The sequence below is a fragment of the Geotrypetes seraphini genome, chromosome 3, assembly GCF_902459505.1.
Source record: "Geotrypetes seraphini chromosome 3, aGeoSer1.1, whole genome shotgun sequence".
Lineage (NCBI taxonomy): Eukaryota > Metazoa > Chordata > Amphibia > Gymnophiona > Dermophiidae > Geotrypetes > Geotrypetes seraphini.
Genome location: NC_047086.1, coordinates 286,683,939 through 286,707,809, shown reverse-complemented (window position 1 = coordinate 286,707,809; position 23,871 = coordinate 286,683,939). Strand labels below are relative to the sequence as shown.

Sequence of the window (23,871 nt, the reverse complement as noted above, 5' to 3'; positions counted from 1 at the left end):
GTTTTGATTTTAAAAAAGAAAGAAATACAAGTGGAAATAAAGAAGTAAAGAAGAAAATAGATAAATGGGGGCAGGGCAGGGGAGGGCAAGGCCAGGGGGGGAGGGCAGTGTACTTGTGTGCCTAGGGGCCCTCAAAGAATTAATCCTGCCCTGGTCCCATGTCATTCCTCACAGTCCCAATCAGTGCCCTCCAACTCCTAATAATGCCAATCCCAAATGTGCTACCATGTGAGACTCTACCGCTTATGTCAAAATATATAAGAGGATCCATACATCCATGCACACATTCTGGAAGCAGTGGCGCTGCAAGTGAAACAGATAAAACAGTTTCAGCCATAAAACAGATCTCAAACTAATGCACATAGCACCAGAGTCAATATAAAGTGCTGAAAAAAAATTCTGCACTGAATAGTACTCTACAAAGGGCGTTCTAGGATTGATACCCTTTATAAACTAGATTGTAGTGCTGGGATCTGCTCTCAACTTTGGATGCAATGATCGACACCAATTAAAACCAGGTGTAAATCCTGGTGCACAAGTCGGTCGCGGATCCACTCTAGTCTATAAGATTACGTGCATCTTAAGGGAATGCCCCTGATCCACCCATGTCTTTCCTCCTGTGCAGATCCACATGAAAACACTTAGGGCTAAATTCACTAAGCAAACCAATCGAGTACCGATCAGTTTGCGACCCCTTTGCAAACCCAACCCGATTCACTAACCCAACCCGATTCACTAACCTGGCAATTAAAAAATAACTCTAACGCAACAGTCAAAAAATAAATAAATACATAAAATCATCTAGAATAGTGTTCTTCAACCACTGGTCCGTGGACTGGTGCCAGTCCACAGAAATTTCCTGCCGGTCCACAAGGCCAGCACGTGCATCAGGCCCAAAACAGTGTTCTTCAACTGCCGGTCCACAGTGTGATCAATGTGGCATTATCTTCGAGCCAGCTCCCTCTTCCTCACTGATTCAGTGCACAAAGCCACGGGCAGTGGCTCCTACGCCTGCCCTGTGCCTGAACTGGAAGCCTTCTCTCTGACATTGTAACGTCAGAGGGAAGGCTTCTAGAAGGAAGGAGCCACTGCCCACAGCTTTGTGCACTGCATCAATGAGGAAGAGGGAGCCGGCCTGAAGATAACACCGGGGGTGGCATAAAATGGCCAGGCGGGAGCAGGCCAGAAGATAAGGCATAGCATGGAGGGAGGGAGACAACAAAGGTAGGGTTAAAACTACGGGCTCGCAGTGCAGGGAAGAGCAGGAGCAGGCAGGAGAGATGGGGAAGAGCAGGGTGGCGATCGGAGCAGAGCAGGGTAGCATTCGGAGTAAGCAGGCAGGAGACATCGGGGCAGAGAAAGGCAACATTCGGGGTGAGCAGGCAGGAGACAGATCGAGGCAAAGCAGGACAACATTTGGGGAGAGCAGGCAGGAGACAGATCGGGGCAGAGCAGGACTTCTATGGAGCTGGAGAGTTGGAAAGACATTTTCGACTGGTCCCCAGCAGTAACTTCTTGGGATGATCAGCCAGCCCAGTCGGTTTGGAAAATTTGTGTTGTGAATCGCGTCCTTGCCTACTTTGCATGCATTTCTCCTCATTTGCATGCACGGATTCAAATCGGATCACAGGAGAGGTTCCTCTCACTGCCCCCCTCACTGCCTTCCAGACTTTGTCCCACCCCCAAAGCCAGCCTGCCTACCTCCTTCCCTCCCTGCCGTGCAAAAAAAAAAAGCCTCCCTCCTTTCTCCCCCCCCGGTCCGCTGCCACCACTGCTCTCCTTACCTCCTTCCAGCGCCGATTCAAACCCGCCGCTGCTGCTGATAATTACCGCCCAGAAGCCTTCTTTCCGACATCAATTCTGACATCGGAGAGGATGTTCTGAGCCAGCTAATCGCTGCCTAGCTGCCTGGGACGTCCTCTCTGACGTCAGAATTGACGTTGGGAAGAAGGCTTCTGGGCGTCAATTAGCAGCGGCGGCGGGGGGTTTGAATTGGTGCTGGAGGGAGGTAAGGAGAGCAGCAGCGGCAGCGGACTGGGGGGTTTGAATCGGGCGCTGGAGGGAGGCTTTTTTTTTTTGCACAGCAGGGAAGGACAGGAAGTGATCGCCTGTCCTGTTGTCCCCGCGCACAGCTTTGGGACGCTGTCTCTGAATATGGGACATTTCAGCATCCCGAAGCTGTGTGTGGGGACAATGGGACAGGGGATCTAAAAACGGGATGGTCCCGTTCAAAACAGGACGTATGGTCACCTTAGGATTAAGTGACTTGCCCAGGGTCACAAGGAGCAGCAAGAGATTTCAACCCACAGTCTCAGGGTAATGAGGCTGTAACTCTAACCCGTGCACCACACACTCCTACTACTATTACAACTAATCTTTTCTATAGTGCTACATGTGCAACACTGTATTAATATCTATCTAATTATACAGTATGTTTAGTTGCCCCATTTTGTAATGAAAAATATTGCCCCTTTAAAAATCCCTGACTAGCCACCAGCACAGGCTGCAATCACTGGCAGCCTCCCAGAAATGGTGCTCCCAGCAGCACATCTGTCTCCAAACCTTCTGTTTTTATTTACAACAAGCATCGCAATGCAGAGACACTTGGGACGCACGTTCTTCCAGCCACTGAAAGACCTGGAACCTTCTGACTGCTACTACATGCTACACAGCCACCCATAAGCCCGAAAGTAAAGCAGAAACAAAATAAATGTCTACCCTACATTAGTTAGAGTGGGAGCCCGTCAGGACAGTTAGGGAAAAATACCTGAGTACCTGAATAATTTGTAATCTGCATAGAATTGTAGGATATGCGGAATATAAATTAATAAAATAAAATAAAAACCTATAGATTCCCCTTCACATTCCAAGCCCTCCCATTGGTCAGCTCGCCCTTACTCCAACCAACTTGCAATCTGTCCAGCAACTGGCACTTGCTGCTGCTGACCCTCTCCCCCCATCACCTAATCTTCCCTTCCTCTAGCTGTGGGGGCACAGACATGTTGTTGCCCCCTAGTCCAAACCAGGGAATCCCCTTTAAAAATCTAAACTTTCTTTTAAAATCTGTCTTTTATATACAAAAATTCCAGATATCAGTTTCACAAATACAAGAAACTGCTCTCAGTCATTTCTTGGGAATCTTGAGAACACCTTTTCCTGAAGAAGTTTATCTCTCTCACACACACACCAATTATAATGCAGAAATATTTGCTAGTGGCAGGATACAAAGAAAAGCTAATACACTTCTCCCTCCATATTTGCGGTTTCGATTATTTGTGGTTTTTAGCTTGCTGGCTCCTCCCCCCCAAATGATGTCAGCTTGCATAGTGAAATCGCTGATTCCAATTGTTTACAGAGAAAATCGCTGATTCCCGGCACTTTCTTCACCATGTTTTGCCTGTTCTTATTCGCAGTTTCCATATTCACGATGGTTTTTAATAGAAAACAGTGAATAACATATGAAAAAGTTATTCATGCGGGTCTGTTAATCACCTATCACAGCAAATACGGAGGGAGAAATGTACACTGTTTTATGACTAATAGCCATCTAATGGTAAAAAAAAAAAAAAAGAGGAAAAAAGACTTCAGTGGCCTCTAAGGTCTGTCTATAAATGGTGATTCAAAAGACAGAGCAATGGGCTTGTCATAAACATTCCCCTGACGAAGCCAATACACATTCGTGAAACGGAGGCAGGCCCCATTGGGACATAAAGTTAAGTGCCCTAATTTAAATGTTTGGCTCTGCATGCGCTCCTTAATTACACAATTTTGATCTAAACACTGATTTGTGACAAGATTTTTGGAGAGTTTTTTTAAAGAGACTTATGATTAGTAATGACCTGCTAAAGAAATACACTAGTTTCACATCTTCCATTGAAGTCTTAGTTGCCCTTAGAGCCCACTATTAGTTATAAAGCAGTGCATTAGTTTTCTTTGTATTTTGATAGTGATTTGCACTTGTGTTTGAATTTGCTAGTATGTAGTGTTCAGAGTAAAGGAGGAGATGAATCTGTGTGTCAGTGACCCCTTTTAACATGTGACAGCAGACTTGAAAGTATGTTTCCTGAAGGCAGAATAACCCCACCTCACTTTTTTTTTTCTTTTTCATTCATTAAAACAACAGCATTGATTTTCCTAGGTCAAAACTAGGTCATTTCATGCACCATATCTCTACTGAAAAAGATACAAGTAATCATTTTGTACATGCTTGATTTCTGACTGCTGGCAGCGAGAGTAATGGCTGAAAACATAGGGGAGTGATTTAAAGACAGAAATCAATATTTAATTGAATCAGGCACAGGTTAGTTGGATGGAGTTAAAACCTACCTGCTCTGCTTGCATGGAGTTAAGTGAATGTTTCGATCATGTCCCCTCTCAATCTCCACTGGGCCTTTTCTCCCTCGAAAAGAGGAGATTGAAAGGGGACATGATCGAAACATTCAAGGTACTGAAGGGACAGGTTGTTCACCCTCTCCAAGGTAGGGAGAATGAGAGGGCACTGTCTAAAATTGAAAGGGGATAGACTCCGTATGAACATAAGGAAGTTCTTCTTCACCCAGAGAGTGGTAGAAAACTGGAATGCTCTTCCGGATTCTGTCATAGGGGAAAACACCCTCCAGGGATTCAAGACAAAGTTAGACAAGTTCCTGCTGAACCAGAACGTACGCAAGTAGGGCTAGTCTCAGTTAGGGAACTGGTCTTTGACCAGAGGGCCGCCGCATAAGCGGACTGCTGGGCACGATGGACCACTGGTCTGACCCAGCAGCGGCAATTCTTATGTTCTTAAAATTTCTTGCTATCCCAGGCTTAGTCAGCTGAGAGAGTGACTTTGTTCCACAGTAACAGCCTGCCTGGAAAAATAATTCAATATTCCTTTAAAGAAGAAACAATAAAGTTATATGATGCATCACTCAGTGGAACTGCATTTCTGCTGAGCTGGTGGAATCTCTCTCAATCGCATCTTATGCTATCTGGATCCCTAACATATCAGATAGTTCAGATGCACGGTCAGGTATATAAAAAAGGCTGTCCAGAATGGCTCAAGATGGCAAAGCCCACCACAGAAAATAAGGGGGCCAACAATACAAGCTTAATTCAGGAAATCATGTTGGTGGTAGTCTACACATTGGGGGAAAAATTTACAAATTTTGCAGATGAATTTAATTCTCTTAAGCAAATGGTGGATGATTTTGGTGGTCACTTAACTGAGTACAAACATCGCCTTAGTGTCACGGAAGATCTCACAGCAACTGCTCAGGCTGAAATAACTACTCTAAAAACTGCCTTCAGGAAATATGAAGCTAAAAGGAGGATTTTGTGAATCAGTCAAGACACAACAACATTCAACTAGTGGGGTTACCGGAATCCTTGAAGGATGATGAGCTGCTGGGATTTCTGGAAAAATGGCTGACAGGAATCCTTTTGGACCATTAAAGTACACACACAGGCTAGGGTGAAGGGCAGATAGTGGTAACTGGCCCCTGGTAGTTATAGCTTGTGTGCTTAATTTTGCCCACAAGGAGTTGCTGCTGTGGAATTATCAAAAACCACAAAGGGAGTTCTGTTATCAAGGCAAGAAAGCTCTCCTATCACAGGACTATTTGGTGGATGAGTCAGCTCAATGCCACAGTTTTGCACTGCTATTTAAGCAATTATTTGCAATAATGTTCATGTTATGCTCCAGTATTCTTCCTGACAGAATTGTGTAAAATAGCATGGCCATTCTCTATGAAACCCTACAATCTGCTAAGGAGCAGTTGGTCACAATTCTTGAGAAATTCACTTCAACTTCCCCAGAGCAGTTGCCAGCATCTCTGGACTTAGGACCAGCTCCACAAAATCATGCTGCAGGCATTTAGGGCTGGGTTCTATATAGGATACCCATCCCAACTTAAAACATTGGCCAACCAGAGGCATCCTTCCTGCCTCCAGCCAGCTGGCCCACCTTCCCACAAATGTCAGGCCTGCCCCTTCCCGGTGCATCGTGGGATGCACTGGGAAGGGGCCTAGGCCCTGATTGGCCCAGGTGCTTAAGGCCCCTCAAGTAGAAGGGGCCTTAGGCACCTGGGCCAAACGGAATCTTAGGCCCCATTTGCAGTGCATCCAGATCCCTTATGCCACCTCCCATATCTATGATTGGCTCTCAGAGACAACATATCATACACTGAGATAGTATAAACAGCCCTTGATTTCTCTACTTTTCATCAGCTAAAAAGCTTCCCAGGATGATCAAAACTAGTTGTTTACTGCAGTGAATTCAGAAAGTCTGGACTTGGCTTTGTGAACAAAAGCATATTAACCTGACAGTTACAGGTAGGCTCCCTGGGTGGTAATTTAGATTTCCTGGCAGGTATGACCAGTAAAATTTTTCAGACTTGGGAACTCAAGGGCATCAAACATCTTATAGATATAGATAGGAAACCTTTATTGCTTGACCAGTTAAAAGCAAATTATCAACTTAATTAGGCAGATTATTTTGCTTATCTGCAGGTAATACAATATATTAGATCCCCTCCTCGGTAACCCTGGACAGAAAATGGTATAGTACAGGTAGAGGATTCCAAGTTTTTAGGCAGAGATCAAGACTGTACAGTTTCCCAGGTATACAAGATATTTCAAGCAGATTTATACTAACTAAACTTAAGAACACAGGCAGATGGATGGATGTGAAATCGAGGGGTTATTACAATGGAGATGTTGAATGGTCTCTTTTGTAAATTAGTACTACTACTACTAATCGTTTCTATAGCGCTACTAGACATATGTATGCAGCGCTATACACCAAAACACAGAAGAGACAGTCCTTTCTCAAAAGAGCTTTCAATCTAGTCAAGACATACAAACTAGACAAGAAGGTGCATCAATCCACAGTGCTCAGATGGGGGGGGGGGGGTTAAAGACAGATATTGATGCTTAGAAGGTGGGTAGGAGTTTGGAACTGATTTGAATACTGCCAGAGACTAAGCTTTATGTACCATAATTCACCAGCAAAACTAATTAATTCAGGACATAAAGAGCTGCACTATAAGTTCCTCTGCTGAGCTTATATTTCCCCTTCTAGAGTATTTAAGATGGGCATAGCACTGAACAGTAAAACCCTGGTTCTATAAATGGCACTAGGTTCTGTTCAGTACAGTTGTCTATCAACTACTAGGCGACACTAATAGAATCATGCCTAGCCTAAGCATTCTTAGGCACTGGTAGGTGTTCATGTAGTTCAAGGTTTTCTTGGCCTAAATGAGTGTGCCGAAGGTAGGCAGCTACTGGCATCTAAGTCAATCCATATACAAACTCTGCCAAGAAATCCTCCCCAATCTGCCCCTAACTGTGCCTACTATGCCTACCGAGTTAGGTGCCAACCAGCAAATTCATTTTTTAAATTGTTTTTTATGGTGCTTTCATTTATCAGCACTGATTAAGCCAATTTAAAAAAAATTAAGTTATCATCTAGATTGGCTAGGTGCACTGATCTAAGTGCCTAACTTCCAATGCTGTTTTTATAGAACCAGGGCCTAAATGTATAAAGTGTGGGGAAGCGGGAGCAATATTAGGCCATCAATTTTGTGGGTGTCCACTGATTAGGAGATTCTGAGAGCATATCAAATCTTATTGTCTTCATTTTGCAGGTGTGTCTTCCCTCCCTCAGCATTTCCTGTTTGCTGACTTATTGGTACTGGAACAATCGACCTCTGCTGTGATAAAACAATTATTATATTATGGGGCTCATTTTCAGAACAGAAAAATGTCCAAAAAGTGGCACAAAGCGGGAGATGGATTTCTATTGTCCAAATGTCCAAGCAGCTATTTTCAAAATCTCTTTTTAAGATGCTTTTATTTGCAAGTCATCTGCAGTGTGTCTAAATATCAAGGGGGCATATTGAAGGTGTGTTTTGGATAGGACTAGGGAAGGCTTATGATTTGGATGTTTTTCTGCAACAATGGAACACTGTAAAAATGTTCAGGAACAAAAAAGAGGATGTTTGAGGCTAGACTTGCTTCAGTAACTAATAGCTGCTAAAAAGGTGCCCAAACTGACCACTGAAGGGATTAAGGCATGACCCCCCTTTTAATCCCTCAGTGGCTACTGATTCCCTTCCCACAGTACAACCTATCCTCTATGACAGCTGCAGATGTTATGGCCAGTCCTATTTGAGCAGCAAGCAGGTTCCTGAAGTATCCTAGTGATTAGTGCAGTAGACTGCAGAGAAGGGGGATCCAGGCCATATCCTACTCTAACTAGTATACTTATGGTGGAAAGTTTGAGCTCTCCAAAACCCACCCAAAATCCTACTCTACCTATATATAAGAACATAAGAATGGCCTTACTGGGTCAGACCAATAGTCCATCAAGCTCAGTAGCCCATTCTCACAGTGGCCAATCCAGGTCACTAGTACCTGGCCAAAACCCAAGGAGTAGCAATATGCCATGCTACCAATACAGGGCAAACAGTGGCTTCACCATGTCTTTCTCAATAACAGACTATGGACTTTTCCTCCAGGAACTTGTCCAAACCTGCAGGCATAGATTCTATTATTGTGGTATACAGTTGGATAGGGTTACCAGACGTCCAGATTTACCCGGATATGTCCTTTTTTTAGAGGGCATGTCTGGATGGCTTTTCAAAACTCGGCACTATGGGTTTTGAAAAGCAAATCGTGTCGGGAGGGTTGGTAGTGTGGGGGTCCAGGTAGCATGATATTCATGGGGGGGAGTTGGTAGTGTGGAGGAGTCTGGGTGGCTTCAGGCAGAAGGGAGTGGGCATCCCTCCTGTCTCTCTTGTTTTGTTGTTCAGGGGCATTGGGGAGACGCCATCATCAGAAGGGGCAGTATAACTTATTTTTTTGATGAGGACAGATATTGTGCGTATGTAAAACATGCAAAACATCTTTACCCATCAAAAGAAAAAGAAAAAATATGGCAGACCTGTCGATAATTTCAGGTCCTTAGCAGTCATCGCAAAATTTAGTGCATGCCTTAGTAATGTTAGGGTATCCATCAGAGGGCTTGTTTTAATACTAATTAGGTCATTTGCATGGCAGAGTTGGAGAATGTATGAATGTACAGAAAAGCATGCCATCCTCATCTTTCAGGCTTCCTTTCAGAATTCTCAGGCGTGCCCCTTGAATAACCAGTTCCAAATGCCCTCGGTGCCACCACCAGAGCAGCTCCTCACCCGGGATATATCCTGAGGGGAAGAGCAGCTCCCGAGTGACACGGTCTTCGAGTGGGGGGTCCAGCTTTACCCTTGGTACTGGGAAGCCACCACAATGGACAGTAAGAAAGAATAGAATGGCTTCCAATATCTTTAGACCCCCTGAAGATGCACAGTCAGCAGACTTGTATACTAATATATAAGACCACTAGTGTACATGGTGAAAAGATTAACTGTGTTGCCCTTGAAGATTTGATTTTGTGGCATGCTGCTCTATCTTAAGTGTACATTCTCTTTTCAAAGGTAGAACTGAAATGATAGGTTTGTTTAATAGCATACTCCTGATTTTAATAATAAGAAATATCTTAACAAAGTAATTGATTGTTTTAGATGGTTTCTAATTATACTTTATTGCATCTATAAGTATATTTCTATTTACGATTCATTACCTTGAATGAATAAATAAAATAAAATGTATGAATGGTTGAGTTATATGAAATACATAATACATGGAGTGAAGATAGAATGAAATATTATAATGCATTTAAGTTTTATTTTATAAGATACTTTATTATATAATTGTTTCTTAAAATGAATATATAAAATGAAATGGAGGAATGGATAAAATTTAATTTATATAAAATACTTAATATATTGAATGAAAGATTGAAGAATTTTATAAATTAATGAAATGTAATTCCTAGTTTTAAGAGATTTGATGTATTGTAATATTGTAATGCAATTATGGTTTGAAATTAATTTACTATTTTTAAAGGGAAGGGTAAAGGAAATTCTAATGTATTTTTTATATATTTAGATTGATATTGTAAACATAAGGTAATTTATATTACACATTTCTTTATTGAAATGAATTCATGAAGATTTTATGTAATGGGTTTGGGATATAGTTAAAGGAATAATTAAGGGGGGTTTAATACATAGATTGATTGATGTGTATAGTGAAAAGAATAGTAAATTAGGATGCTTGGGGGAGGGGTGGGTGGCTGGTCTGACCTTATGTCTTCAAGTTATCGTAATATAAGGGGGGAGGATTATGGGAGGGTGAAGGGAAGGGATTTTGCAATCTTATAAATATAAAATTTAAAAAATTAAGGATAAGGGAGGATGTTCTATATTGTAAATTAAGGGAAAATAATTTTATGCAGGAAAATTATAAAAGGATTAAATATTTGTTGAAGTTCAGGTGTCATAGGTATAAATATATTAATGGAGCTTAAATTATTTTCGTTAAATGTGAATGGTCTCAACCATCCAATAAAAAGGAAGAAAACTCTTGTTTTTAAAACAGCAGAATATAGATATATGCTCTATCCAGGAGACTCATTTATCAGCTATAGAGTCCAAAACGCTAGAAGGAGGTTGGGTAAAGCATTGCTTTTTTGCCCCAGCTGTTAAGAAAAAAACAGGTGTAGCAATATTAGTGAATAACAAATGTAATGCGAAGTTTAAGTTGATTGCCGCTGATCCTGCAAGAAGATGGATACATGTAGACATGAGCATGGGAAATACTACCATGGCGCTATTCAATGTATATGCACCTAATTCGAACCAAATTGAATTTTTTAAATCTCTATAACATTTGTTGTTACCACTGGCTGCTTCTAAATTAGTTGTGGCAGGGGATTTTAATGCTGTTATGGATTCTTTAATGGACAAAAAACCTAGCAGAATTATGAAATCATTTGGATTAGATAATTTGGTACAAAATTGTGACTTGAAAGATATATGGTGAATATTTCATTTTAATGATTGGGAATTTTCGTTTTGCTCCCATGTTCACAAATCATTTTCAAGAATAGATTATATATTTGCTTCAAATGCATTAATTTAGCAAATAACACAAGCCTCCATTGATCCAATTATTTTATCTAATCATGGTGGGGTGTGGATTAAAATTAAAATAATTGACCAAGATGATAGTAGACCTGTATGGAGATTTGATAATACATTGCTGGTGGAACCAAATTTTATAGAGGAAATATAGTTGAAAATGATTATTTTCAAATTAATAATGTAGAAGATATTTCTATGGAAATGCTGTGGGATGCTTTTAAGGCAACCATGAGAGGTCAAATTATTTCTTTTTCGGCATACATTAAAAAACAAATTAAAAAACAATTTTATAGTTTGGAACAAGATATAAAGAAATTAGAATCAAAATCGATTGACAAATGGGAATATTCTACATTACAAGATCTCTTGAAAGCTAAAAGAAAATATAATGAGATTTCTTCTAAAATGATAAGGAAAGATTTATTTTCTCAACAGGTATTGTATTATGCAAATTCAAATAAGGCAGGAAGATTACTGGCAAATTATTTAAAAGCAAAAAAACGAAAAACAAAAGTAGTGACAATAAAAGATGAAAGAGGAAATGCTTTTACACAAATTGGTCCTATTTTTTTTATTATTTATTTATAGAATTTTATAATATTACCAAGCATATACATCTTGTACAGTAAAGTGAGATCAATAACATAATAACATAATAAACTAAGTTTCCAGAATTAAGATGTACCATAATGCATAATTCAATTTGAAAATAAAAATACGTAAATGAAGTAATAAATGATCTAATTGATCACACACTAGTCCTCCATGTATTGGATCCAAGATTTAAAGAGTAGAGCAAATATAAATCAAATAGGTTAACAGGAAAACCATGTCTTACTACAGTGCAGGGAGCTAACCTTCCATGGGCGCTATTATTCCTTTCTCAAGACGTTTCGCTGAGAGAAAACTTATCTGATGAGATGGCTCTGTAAAAATATACTTCAAAGATAAATATCTGACTACACATTTACATGAATATCTCAAAAAGAAAATACCCCCTATTTGAATCACTCCAGGTTTCAGAAATAGAAATTCTTTTCTTCTCTTCTGAGTCTCTCTAGAGACATCAGGAAAAATCTGAATATGATATCCCAGGAAGTCCTTGGACCTATTTTGGAAGAAAAGTTTTAATATCCAATCCTTGTCTGGAGCCAAGGCCACAGACAGCAAGAGAGTGGCTGAAACAGCCAATTCTCTATCCGATTGTTCCAAAATTGCGGAAATGTTCAATGGTCTATCCCGGGATTCCTCGATTTTTTCTTCTTCTTTGGATTGGGGCTTGGCAGGAAGATAATACACTCTTGTAAGAGGAGGTAAAGAGCTTTCAGGAATTTCCAATATTTCCATAAAATACCTTTTCACCATTTCTCTAGGAGAAGTTGACAAGATCTTTGGAAAATTTATAAATCTCAAATTGTTAGCTCGGCCATTATTCTCCTGAGCTTCCAACTTCCTCCTGAGTATTATATTATCTTTAACCAACAAATCTTGATTTTGTTTTAATGATATTAGCTCCTTACTTGTATTTTGTGTCTCTGTTTTTAATTGAGATATATCCTGTTTTAACACTTTTATTTCTTCTTTCTGTTCTTTTAATTCTTTGTCCAAACTTTTTATTTGAGGATTTAAGGAATTCCCCAAATTCACTGCCAAGTCCCATAATGCTTCAAGTGTAACTTTGGGGGGTTTAGTAGGAGAAAAAAGTTGTAATGGTGTAGTGTATGTCTGTTCTGAAGTTAGTTTTACCTCAGCGAAGTCTTGTATTCCCCCAACCTCTGTTGTCCCGGTCGCAGGTCCTAGCAGAGAGAGCATGTCACTCTGCATTGTTCTGTTCGGCGAACCCTCCATGATAGCCTCTGGAAACAAAGAAGCTACCTCCTTGGGTGCATTCTGGTCCCGTGGAGAGCTAGCTGCTTGCGGCGTCGGTTGGAGGGGTGGCGTCCTGACGTCGGGGCTAAGGGTGACATCAAGCCCAGAGGATCTCACCACCGCGCTACTCCGGTGGTGTCCCTAGCGAGCTGGCACCCGACTCTTCCTGCTCCCGTTGTAGGCGCCGAAGAAAATCGTCAATGGTGACCGCAGGGGTTAAGGGTCGCTGGGAGGCTCCTCCGACATTCCTGCCCCGTCTCTTCAGCATTATTGTAAGTAAATCTCGACGGCGTCCTCACTGCAGCAGAGATGCAGTGGCCATCTTGGATCCAGATGTATTTTTTCAAAATTGGTCCTATTTTAAAACAATTTTTACATTTTTATAAAGATCTGTATTCTTCTGAGCCTTATTTAGATAAAGAAAAGGATGGATTGGAATTTTTTAATTTAATTAAGGGGCCGAAAATTCCTGAGCATATAATAGAAAGCTTAGAAAAGCCAATATCAATAAAAGAATTGCAAGCTGCATTGAAGTCCCTTAGAGTTGGATCCGTTCCAGGTAGAGATGGTTTTACAGTAGAGTTCTACAAATCATTCCAAATTACCCTATTACCATATTTGTTAAATTTATATCAGACTCAACTATCTACGTGTACCATGGCAGAATCATTAACTATAGTCTTGCCAAAGCCAAATAAAGATCCCACATTGGTTTCAAATTACAGGCATATTTCTTTAATTAATGTAGATGGAAAACTTTTAGCTAAAACATTGGCTATACGTTTGGCTAAAGCTCTCCCTTTTATTATTGGAATGCACCAAAAAAGATATGTTGCTCAAAGACATTCTTCTAACAACACTAGGCTTGCCTTGCATATGTTGAATTTGTCAAAAGCCTTAAATGATCCGGCTTTTTCTGTATCCATGGATGCAGAAAAGGCCTTTGATCGTGTTGAATGGACCTTCATGTATCAAGCGTTGGAATGGTTTGGTATTGGATCAGGATTTATAGAAATGGTTCAAACATTGTATAGCTCCCCTGTTGCTAAATTGTATATTAATAATAATTTTTTCAGAAGGTTTTAGGTTGCGGAGGGGGGTTAGACAAGGCTGTCCTTTATCTCCTCTGCTTTTTGATATTGTATTGGAACCCTTGTTATTAGCCATTCAGCAAGCAAAGGAGATTCAGGGTATCCCTCGTACAGATCGGGAATATAAGGTCTCTGCTTATGCGGATGATATATTGCTCTATTTGAGAAATCCTGAGACAACCATTCCTTGCTTACTTGAAATGATTGAGAAATTTGGAAAATTTTCAGGTTACAAGATAAATTGGAGTAAATCAGAAATTCTTCCACTCAATGTCCATTGTACAAAAGGTTTGTTTGATTCATTTCCCTTTCTTTGGAGGGAGGATGGAATAAAGTATTTGGATTAAAAATACAATGGAATAAATAATGAATATAAATGAAAAATCGTTATTACAGAAGGTTACTGAAATGTGTGAGCAATGGAATCCTTTACATCTTTCATAGTGGGGGAGAGTCCAAACTATCAAGATGATGATTTGGCCTGTGGTTTGTTATCAGATGAGTATGTTGCCGGTTTATTTTCAAAGGTCCTTTTATAAAAAATTAAATAGTATTCTTTTAAAATTTATTTGGCTGGGTAAAATTCCTAGAGTGGCTTTGGTATCCTTACAAAGATCAATTTCAGAGGGAGGGGTAAATTTTCCCAATTTTTATAGATATCATCAAGCCTATATTTTGCACCAGGGTATGTACTGGGTCCTCCCAGACATCATGGAAAAACTCCGAGATTGGTTGTGGTTAGAATGGCAACTCATGTCTCCATTACGCCTTTGCCATGTGCTCAGTATCAAAATGCCTAGTTACAGTAAAGATAACAGAATAATAGCTGATACATGGAAAACATTGCGTTATGTAAGTAATTTAACAACTATTCCAATTTACAAATCTACAAATCAATCTATATGGCTAAACTCCAAGGTTCAAATTGGCAGAGAAAAGATCGTCTGGAAGCATTGGATGATAGCAGGTATACGTTTATTGAATGATGTTATCTCTAATGGTAAACTGCTTCAGTTTTCACAGTTGCAATATAAATATGGCCTTAATAAATCAGAAAGTTTTAGATGGTTGCAATTGAAACATGTCATTCAGGCCAGGTTCCCTGAATGGAAAAATCTTAGTGATCAATATAGTATGGAGTTCTTATGCTTTCAGGCGGACTTTCTGGGTCACCAGGCTGCCCAGTGATATAAATTATTAACTGGACTTATTAAAAAGAAACCAAACATTGGTCTGAGAGACATTTGGAGCATAGAGATCAAACATCAAATTTCTGTGTCTAAATGGACACAAATTTGGACTTGGAGGATGAGATGTACAGTGTCAGCATCTATGAGACAAACATGGCTTTTTCTGTTACATAGAGCATTATGGACCTCGGTTTGGTTACAAAAATTGGATAGCTCTAAGTCTAATAGATGTTGGCACTGTCATCTTGAAGCAGGGACTAGATCATTTATTATTCTGTTGTCCATTTATTATGACTTTTTGGAAATCAATTTGGGACCAAATTAATTGTTTATTAGAAAATCCAGTGGCATTATCATATGATACTGTGCTGTTTGGCATGGCAATGAGAGCAAAAAGTCAGATTTCTTCAAACAATAATAAATTATTACTTATAATGACTGGGGTTGCCATTCAACAAATTACTTATAACTGGAAGAACTGGAGTAGATTAAATTATAATTTTTGGTGCAATTTCCTATGTCACATGTATAAAATGGAAAGATTTATTGCAATACGGCAAGGATGTTTTAGGAAATTTCAAGATGTGTGGGAGCCATTAACAAATTATTGTATTGATTAGATGACATTTTTTCCCTTAAATTACAGGTTCAATTATGAGGGGGGAGGGGGATAATTTTATTATTATATATTGTACAATATATGTGATTATATAATAGGAAGGGGTGGGAAGGGTGGGTAATAATAGCATATTATTTATTATTTTGATGTTTATTAAGTGATATATTTATGATTAATTTGTCTTAACATATTGATACACTTATTATATGTTTGAAAATGAATAAAGATTAAAAAAAAAAAGAAAAGCATGCGGTGAGCCATTGTGTACATTGGTCGACAAATTAGGTCATCCCTAAACCAGTTTATATTGGTTTAGTGATGATTGTTAGGCCCAGATGCACTAAATTCACCAAGCGTCTAAGTTTCAAGTTTATTAAAATTTTGATTAAATGCAAATCAAGATTTCTAAGTGTTTTACAAGTTATATTAAAAGGAGGGAGACATAATTTGATAGATTTCCACTGAACAAACATTTGACTAACAGAAAAGGAAGGAAAGGTGGAAGAACTACAAATTTAAGTCTGGCATAGGATGTACTATTTTGGACAATGGTGGTGATAGGGTTGAGAGGTTGGGTAGTTTGGGAGGGAAGTGTAGGATTTTTTTGTATTAACATAATACTAATATGTTATTTGTTATTATTTGGGGGGGAAAAAAACCCTTGTATATATACGTATATATATATATTGAGAAACATTGCAGGGGAGAACCCCACTGCTCAGGAAGAAAAAAAAAGTTGTACTTGGACCAATTAGGGATCCAGCATGAGAAAGGGTGGAGGAAGGGCAGAAATTACATAGCATAATTCATCGAATTATGTAATGTGTGGAAGACATTCCATTACCATCATGACATATCACAAATTTCATCATTATTTATTGTGTCTGATAATCCGCTTTATCTGGCTGGCAGATTAAAAAAAAAATTTTTTGTCATTTTATCTTTTCTTTTAAATTAAATGAAATGGCATTCCTTTCCTTATTGTTTTTATGTAAAGCGCATTGGTGTTAAAGAAAAGTGCGGTCTATAAATACTAAATAAACATACACAATAAAAAAACCATTTTAGCAAAAGAAAAGTTAAAACAGGAAAGATAAACATGCAGAGAAGAGATTACAATATGTCATCTTGGGTGGCTTCTTCACTCTCCAGCTCAGAAGAAAACATCTCCTTGCCAATAACAACATATTTTGGAGGAAGCCTCTGTTATCTGCTATGTCAGCTGGGAATAATCATCAAACAAGAGCTGAGGAGTGACATAAAACTGCATTTTCAGTATTTAGTAGGAAAAAAGAGAAACTTCCCAAAATCTGTGTTGCCCAAAGTGGCATTCTCTTCCCCATGTTTCAAACAAACGTATACTGTCTGTTGTGATTTTCAACTTGACTGCTCTTCCAGGAGAAATATACGCTCTCTGCCTGATAGTTAAAGCAATTTAAACGGCCAGGAGAGACAACAAATTTTCTCCCTGCCCTCCCCCAAGCCACTTGTCCAAACACAAATACCTAAGTTGGTGGGGATCCTGAAGCTCTGCCAGCTAAACACTTCTTCCTTCAGTCTGGCAGCCATAACGCTCCAAGCTCTGCAGCTGGTAGCAGCTTGGGAATGCTGCCACTAGCTGCAGAGCTTGGAGATTTCTGGCTGCCAGACTGGAAGAAGAAGTCTTCAGCTAGCAGAGCTTGGGGATCCCCCACCAGCCACAGCAAGAGAGGTAGCTACTTATGGGAGATGTAAGTAAAAATAGCCATATTGGGTCAGACCAATGGTCTATCTAGTCCAATATCCTATTTCCAGAAGTGGCCAATCCAGGTCACAACTACCTGGCAGAAATCAAAATGTGTTCAGTACAAAAACATCTGTTTTTATTTCTCCTGTATTGCAATACTTGCTGAGTTTAATTTCTTTTTTCTATTTTTGACCCCTTGTTCTGTATTTGGTAAAGGTATGTCTGTGTTTTGTGTGTCAAGAAATCATTAAAATTTGTTTTATGTGTGGTAGTAATGGCAGGTGGTGAGATCGAGGGAGAGGCAAAGAGGAGAGAAGATTAGGGGTCGCCTCCTTAATTTCTGCCCTGGGACCCAGCATGTCTAAAAATCGGCCCTGATTAGAAAAAGATGAATTAGATAAATTGAGATGAAAGAAAGTCTCTTTGCCTGGTTTGGATGGGTTTTGAATTTTATCCAAACTGTCTCACATCATGAAACACTGAAATATGTTCTTAGGCCCAGTGCCAATGTTCTGCTCTCATAAACTGGGAATCAGGATTTGAATTCCCACTCTCTCCCTATATTTGCAGTACATCTTTCCCAGGGTAAGGTTTATTTTTTAAGGGGCCAAAGTGCTAAGAACCCAACCTAAACAATCCAATCTTGGCTGACCAGATTTAGGTGAACTTTTTGTCCTAAATCTAATGCCCTATCAAGATTTAGGCTTGCCTTTTGTGCATTATAGTGAGATGTCAAAATTTACGAAAACTGGCTTGAGATAACAAAATTCTCCTCTGTCTGTGGCAGGACTAAATCTAAGACGTATCTCATAATTCATGCCTTATTGCAGTTGTTCAAATTATTTCAAGCCCTCAGCACAAGTTTTATCCAATTAGTCTTCCCCACTGTTATGCATCACTGGTAAAGCAGAGCTGTCAAAAGTTTTAATATCCAAACTTCCAACTCTTACAAGTGTAATTATTTATTCTATGCTGCAAATCTCAAACACCCAAATTTTGACAGCTTTTGAAAATTTTACATATCAGGCATTAACCTTAGGTCTAAAAATAAGGTATTCCAAATGTAGTTCCCCAAAACTGAACGTGAATGATTCCGTGTCTGCAACTTCTCTTCCAGTTGCAAAGAAGGAATGGACAACAGGCCCTGACCTTGTGACTAGAGTTCTTACAGACTCCGTTATGAATAAGTGGTAAACCAATGTAGCAAACTTTTTAAGCTGCTGGCACACTAATCTCAGGGCTGCAGCTGGAGGGCACCTGGAAATGTGCAGACGTCGATGCGATGACATCATGCACATGTGTGACATCATCACATCAATGTTCACGCATGCATGGATGTCCTCCAGCCACGGCCTTGAGCCTCCTATTACCGTTGGTGGGGAGAGGGAGTGCTGCAGGAGAGGTGAGGAGAAGGAACAGAGGCGCCGGCAAGGAGGAGAGGCACAGGAACTGGCTGACTGACTACAGGACGTGCCTATCACCATGATAGGCACGTCCTGTAAGCTGTCGGACGGCGACGGCACCTCTTCTCCTCGCTGGCATCTCGGGGCACACCTGGAATCCTCTGGAGCACACTAATGCCATAGCACACAGTCTGCGTTACACCGTGGTAAACTAACTTCAATGGGCTGTTGCATTTCAGCACCCCAAAGAAAAAAGATCAAGCTTTGCTTCAAGTCATCATGGATAACAAATGCAAATTGTTAAAATAATCATAATGGGACCAATTCTATAACTGGGTGCCTCCTACTACTGAACCTAATTTATAAGGCAAAGTAAGCACTTGCTGTCTGGCATTGAATATCAGGTTTTCCTGACCGCTAAAATGTTAACCAATGAAATCAACATTAAGCCCTAACTGGTTAAGTGTATAGTAGCCAAATATAGGACTGCTATTTAAGCAGTCCAATATGGCTGCTAAACTTAGCTGTTAGTGCTGAAAATTGCCAGTTATTGCGTGATATAGCCAGTTAACTTTTAGTCAGTGACTGTGAAGATTCAGTGGAGATAACTACCACATTTCCCCATATATAGGCCATGGGGTGCGGCCTAGTTATATGGGACAGCCTATGTACAGACTTTACATCATCCCCCCACCCCTGGTATCTTTATCGGAGTCCCCTGGACGGTGGACGGCGAATCTCCAGTGGTGCAGGGCAGCCGCAATCTCTTCAGCATCCAGCCTGCCCTCACACCGCTTGCTGAGTGACTGACGTCAGTTCTCGCGAGAGCTGATGTTGGCCATTCAGCGAGAAGTGCAGGGGAAGGACGGATGCTGAAGATATCACGGCTGCCCTAAATCGCTGGAGATTCGTGGTCTGCTGTCCAGGGGGCTCCAATAAAGGTACTGGGGGGGGGGGGGGATGATGTTAAAAGGCAGGGGAGGTACCGGAAAATAAGCCGCAGCTAATACCAAGGGATGGCTTATCTTCCAGTTTTTAAACATAGGCCGTCCTTTTCTGTGGCCTATGCAGAGGGGCGGCCTATATGCGGGGAAACATGGTAGTTATCTCACTCTCAATATTCACATTTAGGCCTAGATTTACTAAGCCCACTGATCCTACCCGATTCGTGGCAGGCCGACTGATTCTCAACGTGTCCTCATGCATATGGGGGCGATCGGAGGCATGCCCCCCACCGACCACACAGATTGCTACATAGCAAACCTGGCACATGCACAGACCATCTTCTTTGCTTGTAGATGGTCTGCACATCTTACAGAGCTGGAAACTTTTTTTTTTTAAACTTTTACTTCGCATTGCGGGGAAGGGCGAGCAGGAGAGTTGGGGCAGAGAGTGGTGGGGCAGAGAGCAGGAGAATTCCATGCCCCTTAGTCCCTTAGCTCAGTGTTCTTCAACCTTTTGACACCTATGTATCGGCGGAAATAAAATAATTATTTTGTGGACTGGCATCAGTCCACGGACTGGCAATTGAAGAAAACTGGGCTAAGTCATGGACCAGACCCCACCCATCTCCACCCAATCTCCACCCCCACAATAGTACTAAATGTAACACCATTTTTTCCATTCATTTTTCGTATATACTGTATACACACACACAATATAATCGTATTAACAACACATAATGGTTAACCACAAAATTAAACTACACAAAGCACATTGTATGCTTCTCAATATTCATTCCTGCCAGAACAGAGATAACCCCATGCAAATACGGAACCAAAAACTAAAAGTACTAATATATACAAACAAACCCTAAGTTGCAAGACTCTGCATGCAGTACAACCCCAGAGGAAAAGAAACAAATGTATTTCTTCCTGAACAGACAACAGTTGTAAATCTACTTAAACAACCGCCTCATCCAAACAATCTCTACCAGGCATAGAAAAACACCCCCCCCCCCATTCACCTACCCTCCAAGTAAAGAAGTAAAACGGAAAAAATTATACGACGGCCTACTAGCCACTCAAGCAGCAAAAATAGATAACCGAATCTCCAACCTATTGATAACAACCCCAGACTACAAGATGTTCAGAAAGGAAATAAAAACTATACTCTTCAAGAAATCCATTAACAAAGCTTAATACCACGAATACCCCTTTCCTACCTTCCCCTCCCTTACCCATGATCCTATGTACCCCTCTCCTGGAAACGACATTTGATCTAACTTTGTAACCCTTCTTCCATAACTCTTTTGTAATCCGCTTTGAACTGAAAGGTAATGGCGGAATAGAAATCTGTAATGTAATGTAAATCAATCACTAAATTTAAAAATAAAATCATTCCCCCTACCATTGTTGTCTCCCTCCCTCCATGCTGTGCCTTGCCTTCTGGCCTGTTATCTTCGGGCTGAAAGGGATCTTCTGGGATGAAAGTAGTAAGGAAAGCAATGGGGTTTTTCCCTTCCAAACCTTCAGGAATCCCCAAAATCCTGATATTATCCCTTCTACTTCTGTTCTCCATCTCCTCCAGCTCGGCAGACAGCTGAGCAACAGTTTTAAGATCCAAATGACTCTGGGAAGCAGTCTCCTCCACTGCCACAACCCTCTGCTCTAACTGTTCCACCCTAGCATTGCTTACTCTCATTTGATGGGATTGATTAGACACCTCTATTTGAAGTCTATTTAGTCTCGATGTAGTCCTTAAGTAGTTCTTTTATTATCTGGAGATCTGCAATAACCTGGTCCAAAAGTTCAGTGGCGTCTTTAGGCAGAGGAATCTTTGATGGTGTAGGGGGATCAGCTTTCAGCCTTTTAGCCTCGCCCCCTGATGAACAAGCAGCATCTTTCTTATTTTGCTTTCCTGATGCTATCCCTAAAGTTTAGTATATCTTTGCTTGAAAAAAGAATATAGAAAAAGGATGATTTACAATCCCTCAGAGTGTTCAGTTGTGTGAGGCAGGGGAGAGCAGTGAGATTATGCTGCCATCTTCATTCATGGCCAAGCTCCACCCCCCATGGTTTATTAATTTTAATATACTGCCTTTCGAGTAAAAACATCAAAGCAGTGAGAGGATGTTCTTCAGAGAAGAGACTGCCAAAGTGTATAATTCCAAATAGTTCCAATGGAATATTTTCAATTATCTCTCTATCATTGTGGATAGTAGAACCTGTAAATGTTAACTATATACTGGATTTTGTTTTTCTTTGCCATCAAAAACTGTGCTGGCAAGTGGCCAGATTTATTATTTTCTTCAAATCTTCTCACTTGTTGAGTAAACAGATCATAACCAGCTTTCTGGTTAAGTATAGTATTGTAACAATGCTTTAAATGCTGCAGCTCTAGAAGAGTTTTTAAATTATATTTTTAATATCTTTACCAATGAATGACTAAACACATATATTTTCTTAGGTTCTCAAAGACGGAGACTCATCCCAGCATTATCACTAGACGCAACTTCCCCAGTAAGAAAAACTGCAAACAGCCCAGGAATCCGCTGGGTGGACGGTCCATTGCGAAGTGCCCAGAGAGGGATGGGTGAGCCCTTTGAGATCAAAGTCTATGAGATAGATGATGTAGAGAGACTCCAGCGGAAGAGAGGGGGAGATGGCAAGGTGAGAGCATAGAAAGGGTCTTGCTTTCCATTTCTGTTTAGCAATAAGACAGTGAAATATTGAAAAGAAAACCATTTGTGGTTTGTATTAAGGTAGCAAACACCAACAAAGGAATGGGCAGCGAATAACAAGAAACTTGATGTAAGTTACCAGCCAGGTTTTATTGGACTATGATGTGACAAAGGCTTAGATGATTCAACACAAGCCATGTTTCAGCCAAGAGGCCTGGATCAGGAGTCAAACTAAACAAACAAAAAAAAAAGACAAAACTCATAAATTATACAAATTTAAAAATTAATATATATACACACACATGAAAAACTGAAAAATACATAGGAAATGATTAATACACAGTGATAAAAATTTGACAATAAAATTATAACAATAAAGATCGATAAAAATGGAACAATGAAATCAAATACAATATAATAACATCTGCTAGTAAATGTGAACTATAGAAAAAGATTTAGGGCCTGTTTTACAAAGCCGCAGTAATAGCCCCGAAGCCCATAGAGATTTAAAGGACTTTGGGGCTGTTGCCTTGCGGCAGCCGCTAGCACAGCTTTGTAAAACAGGCCCTTACTCTCCTGATGTATCAATACATAAGAGTCATAAACGTTTAGAAGCTCATGCAAATGGCAATCTGAATAAACAAAATAAAATAGAAAGTATATAATGACATGTACTGTATACAATAAAAACAATAGCTATATTGTGAATATCTTGAAAATCTGACTGGCAGCAATGTGTCCTAATGATGGTTTGAGAACCCCTGTTTTAGAGGGAAGTAAAGATATGACAGCTTGGCCCTGTAACAAACACATATGGGTATATAAACCTTTTCTATAGGGTCATGACCATGATGGCCTAATGCATGCAGTACTGTAGAGTGTTTTATGTTTATATTTTATCAGCATATTACAGACCTAAGCGGTTTACAGTAAAATACAATTAAATTATGAAAGGAACTCCATTAGAGATAGGAAAACACTAGATAAAAAGCACTAGATAGAAAAAAATATATATATTTATATAGGTATATATAATTGCACTAAACCACAGGGGTTTCTGATGACAAACTGTTCTTCCCAAATGATCCCTAAAAATGGAAGTTCTTCAGTCAAGTCTTGAATGACTGTGTGGTTACTTCTAGTCTAATGTCTGATTGTAGATGATTCCATAATTGGGGGCCGATGAAATAAAAAGCTTTATTTCTAGTAGATTCCCATTTGGCACTCTTTGCTGATGGGAGTACCGTATTTTCACGCATATAACGCGCGCATTATACGCGTTTTTACCTACCGCGCATACCCCTCGCGCGTTATACGCGTGAGCGCGGTATACAAAAGTTTTTCT

General features: G+C 40.0%; 1 protein-coding gene across 1 annotated transcript in view; it reads left to right on the top strand.

Moving 5' to 3' along the window:
- The window catches only part of KIF26B (kinesin family member 26B), an 841,003-nt gene that overhangs the window by 806,169 nt on the left and 10,963 nt on the right, over nt 1-23,871 (top strand). The window contains exon 13 of the mRNA XM_033938154.1: nt 22,313-22,515. Within this exon, the coding sequence (XP_033794045.1) occupies nt 22,313-22,515 (203 nt within the window). The remainder of the gene's footprint in view (nt 1-22,312; nt 22,516-23,871) is intronic.